This window comes from Petaurus breviceps, unplaced genomic scaffold, assembly GCF_028583685.1.
Source record: "Petaurus breviceps papuanus isolate PSGF00001 unplaced genomic scaffold, PetGlider_PUasm1.0 185, whole genome shotgun sequence".
NCBI lineage: Eukaryota > Metazoa > Chordata > Mammalia > Diprotodontia > Petauridae > Petaurus > Petaurus breviceps.
The window spans coordinates 30,206,651-30,218,110 of NW_027185797.1; the positions used below are offsets into that span (position 1 = coordinate 30,206,651).

Sequence of the window (11,460 nt, forward strand, 5' to 3'; positions counted from 1 at the left end):
CTGCCTACCAAAAGAGCTGTTATCCATATTTTTATACAGGTCCTTTTCTCATTTTTATGATCTCTTTGGGATATAGCCCTAGAAGTGGTATTGCTGGGTCAAAAGGGTATGCACATTTTATAGCCCATTGGGCATAGTTCCAAATTGCTCTGCAGAATGGTTTGATCAGCTCACAGCTCCACCAACAATGCATTCATGTTCCAATTGTCCCACATCTTCTCCAACATCTATTATTTTCCTATTTTGTCATGTTAGTCAATCTGATAGTTGTGATATGGTACCTCAGGATTGCTTTGATTTGCATCTCTCAAATCAATAGTGATTTAGAGCATTTTTTTCATATGACTACAAATAGCTTTAATTTCTTCCTCTGAAAACTGCCTGTTCATATCCTTTGACCATTTATCAGTTGGGGAATGCCTTGTATTCTTGTCGATTTGACTCAGGTGTTTAAATATTTTAGAAATGAGGCCTTTAGCAGAGACACTAGTTGTAAAAATTCTTTCCTAGTTTTCTACTTCTCCATGGAGGTTTTTAAAGGCTGCTTCCTCACATGGACACTTTTAACTTTACATTTATTTTACATTTTTCTCCTACAATTTTCCTCTCTAAAATGCTCCCCTTGTAAGTGGTTGTCCCGTGGCAATCAATCAGACACAGAAACCAGAGACCTGCCTTCTGACCTTTGTCCCCCATGACTCCGCTGGCTAAGCCACAGTTAAACATAGCCAGCTACCATTTCCTGATTTCTCATACTCAACAATGAGAACCTTCGTCGTTGAAGAGGATAAGTTATAATTAGCAATTTGGGGGCACCCGAGGCACCAACAGCCAGCAGGGAACAGCATAAAACTACCTCCAATTCAACTTTGTCATCCACAAGGTGCAAATGAAACCAGAAGTAATGGGAAAATGTTCAGCTAAATGGGAAAGGAAAATAGTTACTGTTGTGGCTTAAGGGATAAAAAGCTCAGAGTTGGAGTATGATCCTGTCAGAGGTCACGTACTCCCAACAAGCAGGATTGGAGGTCCCATTTTCTTTCCATCCCACTGGAGATGACTGGGAGAGGAGAGCTGCCAGATAATCTGGAAAGGCAGTAGAATGGCCTTTGATTAGGGGGAACATCTGCTTATAGAGGTGAATCAAGACAGAAGAAAAGGGAACAGCTAGGGAAGAAGACAGGACAGTTTGGATTTATGGGATGGAGGAAGAGAGTGAGTACCCTAGGGACCTACAAGTACCGTGTAAATATGGCCAGGGATATATTGTGATCAAGCATTGTTTATTTTATCATCTTGATTATTAATGTCATTAGATTATATAAATATTAATATCCTGTAACTGACATATTATCGTGAGTAAATGAAAGAACAGTCATTGAGTAATTGCCATGAGCCAAGCGCCAGGATGAGGGCTGGGGACACAGAGCCAAAAACCATGACCATCTAGGCTTCCGTATCTCCAAGCAGGAGCATGCCTCAGTCATTCTAGAAGCAATGGGAATTCATGCTATTAACAAGTCCTGGGAGCTATTCTGCTCCTGTCTAACCCAAATCACCTAAAGTTACAGTGGCATTTCTCTAGTTCCAGTCTTGTCCACAGGAGTGAATGAATGAGTGAGTGGAAGAATAAATGAACAGGCCTGAATTATTAGGCATGTACTGTGTGCCCAGCGCTGGGTGTTAAGATGTAAATACAAGAAAGCCACACAATTCCTGCCCTCAGTGAGCTTATGTTCTAATGGGGAAGACAAGACATAGAGTTGGAAAGGGGGCTTGGGGCAAAGAATATGGCACAGACTCTCTATGGAAATCCTCTATAGTCTCCTAGGCACTGATTACAATGCTGCTTTTTTCATCTCAATCAATCAATCATGCCCACATGCCTGCTCTGAAATTTTCAATAGCTCCCTAGTCCTGAAAGGACCAAGCCTCCAGAAGCCCAAAGAGGCAGTAGCAGAGAGTGGATAAGTGCTTGACTTGGAGTCATAAAGACCTGGCTATGGGACCCTGAGCAAGTCATTTAACCGCTGTAGGCCTCAGTTTGGGAGGGTGGGCTTCTCCATTCTAGTCCATTCTAGTGCCAACTCTGGGATCCTCTGAAGCCCAGACCTCTCTCTGTTCCCCATTTAGGCTTCTTCTCTTACCAACCAGATCTGCTCATGGTTTACCTAACATACCTTGTCCTGTTCAACCTTTATGACTTGGGTTATGCTGTTCCCATGCTCAGCATATCCTCCTGGCCAAATCTAATATTAATAATAATTGCTGCTATTATTAATGATAATATAACAACTAACATTTATGTAGCCCCTACTATGTGCCAGGCACTCCACTAAGCCCTTTACAAATATGATCTCTTTTGGGTGATAGGCAACATTATCATTTCCATTTTACAGATGAGGAAACTGAGGCAAATGGAGGTTAGGTGACTTGTCCAGGGTCACATGACTAGAAAGTGCCTGAGGTCAGATTTTAGTCCAGGTCATCCTGACTCCAGGCCCAGGGCTCTCTCCACTGCAATACTGGGTACACTGTGAGGCCTTCACTGCACACCTCCATTGGATGTGATATGTTAGAAATAATGTGGGATATAGTGTGGTTCTCATTCCTTGTCATTGTTTCCTTTCGGTTTCCACTAGAATCCCAGCCCTGCTGACTCATGGCTGAGCCATCATGCACTGTCAACCTTAACTGGACCCAGCTTTACACAGAACAAGGCATCTCCCACTGCCTGCACTTTGATTTTCCTCCCCTTGTGAATATTACCTGCATTTCTCATCAGTGGACTTTGTTTATTTGCTCTGGATTATTTCTTGGTCGAGGGCCCTTGGCCTTCTTGGACCTTTGACTCCAAGGTGTGAGCTGCCCTCCCAACCCCATCTTGGTGACCTTCATAAATCCAATAGAGAGATTTTGGTGGTCCAGCACCTGGGTCATCAGAGCAGTCCTGGGGAAATTGATAGGCAAAGCTTAACTTCCATAGCCTTTCATCTTCCGCTTCAGCCTCCCACATCTTTTCTGGATCCAGGCTTCCATGGCCCGGACACTTCCCATCTGCCCCCGTGTCTTCTCACTGGGTCTGCAGGCCCCTTTCCAGCATTGTCTTCTCCCACTCAAATATAAGTTTCTTGAGGGCAGAGACTGTCTTGCTCAGATATGTATTCCACTGCCTGGCACACAGCAAATACTTAATAGATGCTTTATCTCTCCATCCCAATTCTAATGCTACAAAATCGAACATTCATTAAACATCCACTGTTTACAAGGCAGCTTCCCCAAGCCAGCATGAGGCATTTGCCCACGATGCTCTGACTCTTCCCCGTCTCCTTTCTAAAGCTTCCCCAGCATCCCTTTCTTTATCAGGATGTTGCTGTCAGTCAGCTGTCCTAGGGAAAGTCTGATAGCTGATTCATCCTGAGGTGTCCAAGACGACAAGGATTCAGGGGCTCCCTTTCCTGGGGGTATTTGTGGCTTAGTAGGAAAAGAGGCCAACCCCTCACACTCAGGGACAAGGCTGCATAGGCACCTCCTTGTGCCCTGGGCAGCAGAGATGGGGACTTCAGTCAGAAAGTGAGGGTGGAACAAGGGTGAGGAAGGTAGGGTTTGCCAGCGGCTCACAAGGTTTCCCAGGGATAGATGTTGGACTGCTCACAGGTAACCACCCCTGGAAACCAGCCTTTGGCTGGCTTCATAGTAGTTCTTCCTGATCTTAATTAGGTGTGCTGAGAGTCACAATATGGGTATAACTCATAATCTTGAGAAGCTTAAGATAGAAAAATGAATTGATGGCTAAGGCTAAGGAGTGAACAAGTAATAATCCTGCAGGCAACCCATTGGTCTAGGCCTCGGCTAACTTGACTGAATCTCTGACAACACCTGCAGTTTCTCACCAGGGCTGTCCCCCAAGCCCTGCCTGTGCCAGCTCTGTGGGCAGAGGGCCTGAGAACCCAGACTCACCTCTCTGCCACCAAGAGACAGAAGAGGAGGGGACTTTAATATTCTGCATGCATGCATAGCATTTCTGTTTTTATTAATCTATTTATTATAAATAAGTTACATTAGTATTTTATATTTTGTATTTATCTTTCATGTAGATAGTTTTTATAGATGTATTTCAGGTAGATAAATAGATTTTATATTTATCTTTTAGACAAATTTATATTTTCTCTGTATCTTTCAGATAGATAATAGAGGAGTGGATGGATGGATGCAGAGAGGGACTGATAGACAGAGAGAGTAGCACTTTTCTAGACAGCTAGCTATCTATATAGATGGATAGGCAGATACAGAGAGGCAAGAGCAAAGATGAAAATCACTCCCTGCTATCACATGACTTCTTATTTTTCTTGAACCTGGCTTGAAGGCCTCTCTGATTATTCTCAATTGGACAATTCATCCCAAACACCAGCTCACCTGCTTCTGGTCTGCCAGGAGGTTTTGCACTGGTTGGGATTCAAGGACAGGCATCCCACAGGTTACTGAAAGCAGGATGGATCATGGTGCAGCTGAGTCTTCAGAGGGGTCCTGGAGGCCATGGCATGCCCCCCAGGGGTTCACCAACTGAGTGAAGCACAGGTACACGGATTGTAATTGTTGTGCAACCCTAGAGGATGTAATCTCCTTGAGAGAATGAATGTACGAAAGAGCATTTATTGAGGACTTACTATGAGCCAAGGACTGTGCAAAGAACTAGGGATACAGATACAAAAGCCAAAACAGTCCCTACCCTCAAGAGACTTACTTTCAAATAGAAGAAACAACACACATAGAGGCATAGCAGCCAGAGATGGGGACTTCAGTCAGAAAGTGACAGGCATGGTGAGTAGGAAGGACCACAGTCCAGGGAGAGTGGCACGCCCTGTGCAGGAACAATGGTGATCATGACTCGGTCGCGGTTAATCATTCTGTGAGCAATGGAAGGGAGGAGGAAAGGAGGCTGTGGAGGAGGTAGCCAGAAGAGGAGAGGAGTGAAAGATAAAATGAGAGGTGATGGGGGAGTCTCCTGACATAGTGTTCTAGGTCACCACTCACCAGAAGTTCTGCCAGGACCGAGTCTCTAGTGTGGGCAGTAAGAAGGCAGACCAGAAAGTGTTTGTGGAGGAGGTATGCCCAATACCTAGCTCCACTCCTGGCACACAGTAGGTGCTTCTTGACTGAATGATTGATTGATAGGGCTGTGCCAGTCAGGGTAGACCAGTGGAGGGTGAAGGGAATGTGCCTGAGTTGAATTTGAATATTTGAATGTCTGGGGCACCTCCACTACAGACTCACTAGACAAACATTGAGAATATCGCAAACTCAAACTTTAATGACCCTCATACAATGACCTTGAAAAGTTCTCACTAGTCTCTGTAATGAGAGAGAGAGAAGTTAGGCTTTTTGACTTTCTAACTTAAAGCTACACAGCTCTACAAAAGCCCAGAGACTAGGGACTGGCTGATTTGGCAACCTTCAGAGAAGCTTTTCACACAATCGTGGTTATTGGGAACATGTCTCAGGAGAAAATCAGACAATTCTCTGGGGCCCTGGCATTTCCAGCCCCATGATGAAAATAAACCAACTGTTACTTGTGGGCAAGACTGAACATGATTTCAAAACCCAAGAGAATTCCTCTGGTCTCTTCTGATAGACATCAAATAGGTTTCACTCTTATTTCCTGAGTTTGAGTCCTAAGAGTTGCTTCAAAATGTTAATTTTCCAGTTTAATTTATTCACTGAAGGGTAGGGAAAAAGAGAGTCCTAGGAAATGTTCATCAGGTCCACAGAGCAGAGGGTTTTATTTTCTTTTTAAGTGATGAGTTTCCTGCTTTCTGCACATTTGCCCTTCGTGTTAAAGCTCCAGAGCACAAACCGTGCCTGGCACTTTTTGAGGGGCATGTCTGTGTGACTGTCATCCCCTCCCCTGCCAGGGGGTGGGGAGGGTACAGAATGGGAAAGTGACTGACTAGACCAATATTTTCAAGCTCTTTCAAAGCTATCTTTTCTGTTCATTTGTTTAAGAACTTAGCTTTTCTTTACCCAAATGCAAATATAAGGAACATTACCATTCTTCCAGGAAAAACAAGAAGGTGATATTCCTACTGCTTAAGTCAGATTGCATTGTTTCACAGCCAAGTATTATATCAGATACAGACAGGCTGGACTTGCATTTGTCTCCTGTGTTGGAGACTCTTAATACAAAACGCCAGGCTTCACCTTGGGGGTCTTTCAGACTATGATGGTCAGAGATACACATGGAGTGTGGGCTCGCTCCCTCGAACATTATATTTACCTCCACCTCCCACGCACCTCTGACCACTTAGCTGTAAAATATTTGTATAAATTATTTAAAACATTTTCCAATTTAAACATGATTGTGCTTCCAATAACGGAAACATATCCCATGGTCCTCTTGAGAGATAATGATGTCAGCCTCTGGCTCTCAGGCATAGTACAGAAGAATAGAGGTTTTATCCACCTGGAGAATAGGATGAGTGCCAATAGAGGCGTATTTCACAAAGAAACAGCTTTGAGTGGTAGGGATGTTCCTGAATAGACTGATAACATCAAAACCTATAGTCTACAACTCTGAGAGTTGTGAGTTGCCCTGAACACATTGGTTTTCTTTCTCATGAGCCTCCCTTCCAATTTCCTACCATTGTGTGTTTACTCTCCCCTAATTGATACTGAGTACAATGGTAGGAGAGTATGACCCAGGCTTATTGTGTAGACTCTATTATATTTTGTAATGTATGTATTTGTAGGATATTTGGGGGCTTGGGATCTACATTTTTTATTTTAAAAAAATTTTTGTCTCTTTTTTAATTTTTTTTTTCTTTTTCAAAAACTTGGGATCATTTCCTTTTTGTCCTGCTCAGTTTTCATTTATGGTTTCTTGAAATGTAGCTATGAAAAAAACAGGCTTTAAAAAAGTCCATTAAACCCAAATCACTCTAGTTGGCTCTCATTGAATGACCAACAATTACCCCACACACAAATTTTTGTGGCTCGTTATTTAGATTTTGATGGCTTGGAATGAGTGTAAATGGTGACTACTTTCTGTTCCGGTCAGAAACTCTAAGAGTCTTCCCCTCCCAAATGGATAGTTTTGCAATTAAATTGGGCCATCTTTTGTTTCAGTTCTTACCTACCCCTCAGTGACTGAATGGGTATTACCTCATATGAACCGAAACCTTGGAAAGACCTTAATTTTGAAAGGCCAAGGTCCCTCGCTCAATGCATCGTGGGCCGTCACCTCTCATCTTGACTTTTGTCTTATCACTGGACTTAGATGACTGGAGGAAAGAGTAAAGCCGACAACTTTGTGGAGCTTGGCTTGACTGAAATTAATTCATGAGCAAAATCAAGACATCACCCGTGATGTCATTGGTCCTCTTCAAGAACAAGGACAAACGATTTGTTTCAATATATAAGTACCGGCAATACTACTGGGTTTTTTTTTTTTTTTTTTGCTTTATCATGAAGCCCAGAGAGTGAGTGGGAAAGTCCACATGTCCCCCTCAAGGGCTGACCTCTGCCTGAATGGGAAGAGGCTTTGAAGAGTGAGCAAGACACTACTCCAGACATCACCACCTGTATTAGATGGCAGGAATGGCCAGATCACCCAGACTGGAGAGCAGTGTTTCCCTCATCATCTACCTATTAAGTCAACTTTTTGGACCCAAGATCATTGTTCAGTGAAAAATATATTTACCCTGGAGTCACAGAACCTGAATTCAAACCCTGTCTCTACTGATTAGTTTGTGTGATCTTGGAGAAGTTACTTGATTTTTCTTGGTTTGTTTACCTGTAAAATGAGGGGCTTAGACTAGATGATTTTTTTACTTTGAGACAATTGGGTATGTGACTTGCCTGGAGTCACACAGCTAGTGTCTGAGGCAGGATTTGAATGCAGGTCCTCCCGATTCTAGGGCCAGTGCTCTATCCATCGTGGTTCATAGCTGCCTACATTAACTAATCCTATGATTTTATTTATCCTTTATACTTGTATTCAAAAGAGCAACTTCATAAACATGTTATGGGTTAATAAACAGTACGGCAGTCTATGTAAAGCCAGACCCTGGGGCTTTGGACCATCAGTGTCACAGATATAATTCCATAGCATGTCATTCATTGTTCTCTAAGTCAGGAGGTAACAGATTATCAATGGTCAGATTAATCTGGGTAGAAAACCTAAAATCTGTGCTTCTTTGTCCCCTCGGTCCCTTTCCCTACCTCTGTCATAATCACTGCCACAGCAGGAGGAGCCCCCTAGGATTAAGGGCCATTTAATATACCTCATTGTTTCATTGGTCAGCAAGATGAGAGAATTCATCCCCTAGTGGTCAGCCTGCTGGTGAGTGAGTCTGTCTACCCTGAGCTAGGTGGGTCCTAGCCATAGTCTCACAACAGAGACTCAGTCTCTTGCCAACGCCCTACGTGATGGCTTTCCTGGCACGGACGAACCTACCAGAGGTCATCTACTTCCAGCACTGACCTTTGAGAAGAGGCCCTGTGGTCCCCTCCCTATCACAGAGGCACATGTGAGGAGGGTTTTGTGCAGGTACGAATCCTACCTGGTCACAGGGTAACTGAAAGAGAACTGACAACAGGGGGGGATGATTGGGTGGGGGGGGATCCTCACGCTATTGGAAGTTACCAATAATTATAATCATTGTGTTTCTATCCTAGATTCCTAAGCATATTCGCAAGAATACGCAGATATTCTACCCAAAACCTCCAAAACTCTTAGCACCAAACACCACCTTAACTACCCTGGATCCTTCATTCTCTTTAAAAGAATCCAACATGCACAGAAATCTGGAGCGGTCCCATTGGATAACAAGCTACACACATGATTTCACAGGTATGGATTATCTTTAGTGTAGACAGTGAGGAGAAGTCATGCGTCCGGCAGCAAGGCCCTGCTCGTGCACAGCCCTCAGCCCCGTTTCTGCATCGGAGCACTGAGTGCATATTGAAGACTGAGTAATAGTTTTAGGTGGGTTGGGAGGAGGTAAAGGATGGGTTTTTACTTTGGTAATGTTTTAGAGGTACATTTTTTCCCAGGGGGCAGGGGTTAGAATTTCCATGTTGCCTTGCCTACAGTGGTCTTATCAGACCCAGAAAACTCTAGGTTCAAGTCCCACCTTTGATGCATACTTTGTGTCCCGAGGCTAGTCATTTGACCCCTCACTGCCCTAGGTGAACCTTCCAAGACTGTATATTTTAGATCAGTTATTGATCTACATTGGGAAGAAGGAATTTCTTCACTGAGAGTTCCCTATGAACCAATAAAAATAGCAGGTCCAGTCCCATTCCCCTTGAGACATTTACCCCCAATAAGTAATGTGATGCTAATCACCATATTTTCTAGGCAAGTAATAAGATCCATAACATTTCCATTAAGGTTCAGGTCCCATGAACCCCCTTGAACTGGATGATTTTCATGAAAAGGAGATAGCCACTTTAACTGGACAGATAGGATTTGACCCACCACCTGTAAGTAATTACAGTCAACTCTCAATTATTCTGGGGGAGGGGATGATCCAGTTGGGGGATTCTTTGGGCACTTGGCTTCTTCCTTAGGCTTTTGCCTTCCTCTAGCCCATCCACTGTTGTTAGTGATCGACAGATGTTGACTCTCCTGTTTTACCTTGACCCCATTACCACATTCTTAGGCTCTGTTGACAACATGGGGGGAAACCCAGTTCTTTTTCTCGTTGTTATTGCAGACTAGTCCTACTCAGCAGAGCTCTATTGAAACTATTAACAGAAATTGGCTTATATGGGGCATATGGCATTTAACTTGAATGAAAATGTTCACAAATACTTTGAATTGGTGCATATTTGCATATCTTGTTACATTATCTTACTCTTGGATAAAATAGACCATGGTTTCCTCCCATTAGCTTTAATAATTGAGAGTTGACTGTATTACGGCATGTAGCAGACTCCAATAAATATTTACTGTTTGCTGACAACATGAAAAATACTAAGAGAAATCATGAAAGATTTCAAAGATATCAGTTATATGTTGTCTAACTGAATTCTTAGTGAAGCAGAGGAAACAACATAGCCACCCATAGCTTATGTTTTCACCAAGGATTTTAATAAAAAGTGGGAATCCCAAAACGGATCCCTGTATACCTGTATACCTTCAGAAGAGTCTAAATAAAGTGAATGTTTTCATGTAGTTTTCACTACAGTGAGACCCCAGTATCTATACTATGAATCCTCAGGAAAATGAAAGCAAGACTGGTCTGAATTTTCATACATTACAATGCTAAGACTGGGGAAATTAACAGAGACTTTGACAATTCATTAAATCTGAGCTTACGTTGACTTTATTCCCACCCTAGCCTTCCCCAAGTGTAATGTAGAAGCATATAGTTCTTGACTGGTAGCACCAGCCCAGTGACCGGAGAGCAAATAGTAACCATTTTATAAATGTCGATTGACTGATTGATCTTTCTAAACCAAGCTTGAGCAACTCAGAAGATTTCATCCAGTGAAATCTGAAGGCCAGATTAATTATTTCACTTTCCTGTATCTCACACTGACATTAAGTACTTGGACCACAGCTTCTCCCTACATTGTCCCAACCTCATCCCACCCCCTGTATAGGGTGCTGTGACCATCCAGGAAGCAGTCTTATTTTATTCAAGAAAGAAATGTGCAATTATACAAATTTTACTTGAAGAACATGTATAAAATACAGAGATGAGTTAACATTAAATAAGTATTTATTGCTGAAAGGGCAACATCTCTAGAGAAATCTCTATTGTTTCTCATAATCGGCATTACATTGGGGGAGGTGGGAGGTAGTGAGTTTGGGGTGAGCCTGGTGAGTTTGGGGACTGCCAGGTTTTCCTATGGAACACCTAGGTCTTGTGACAGGCTTGCTCTACTTACATTATTTTTAGAGATGTATTTGAATACCAAGGGTTAGAAAAACAAAAGCAAGCCAAAAGAATTCCTCTTAATTTAAAGGGACATTGTTGAGACAAGAGCTGCTGTTATGTGTGGGATGGATGCTAAGTTTATAGTCAGAAGACCTGGGTTTGAATACTGGCTTCTGTCCCTTGTGACCTGTGTGACCCCAAGTCAGCTACTTGACCTCTTGGGCTCTCAAAGGAGTAAGGGTTTGGACCACCGTCTCTAGTGTTCCCTTCAGTCTTAAAATTCACCGGTAATAATGATCATTCATAGATATGTAACAATTCTCACAACCACCCTGTAAGTGTGACTTACAAAAGACTCTAAAAGAGGAAACTGAATCTCACAGGAAAGGCAAAGTGCCCAAAGAGGCAGTGAGGGGTTTTAAGCCCAGGTCCCCTAGCTCTTAAGTCCAGTGCTTTCTTTGTGTTTGGAAGTAAAATTGGACTCATTGAGCTAAATAATTCATATATCTGGATTTCTCTCCTTTCCTTCTCTCTCTCTCTCTCTCTCTCTCTCTCTCTCTCTCTCTCTCTCTCT

The 11,460-nt window shown here is 42.9% G+C and overlaps 1 protein-coding gene across 1 annotated transcript in view; it reads left to right on the forward strand.

The window, feature by feature from the left end:
* The window catches only part of SPMIP4 (sperm microtubule inner protein 4), a 42,572-nt gene that overhangs the window by 29,211 nt on the left and 1,901 nt on the right, over nt 1-11,460 (forward strand). The window contains exons 7-8 of the mRNA XM_069088260.1: nt 8,674-8,848; nt 9,392-9,483. Of these exons, the coding sequence (XP_068944361.1) occupies nt 8,674-8,848; nt 9,392-9,483 (267 nt within the window). The remainder of the gene's footprint in view (nt 1-8,673; nt 8,849-9,391; nt 9,484-11,460) is intronic.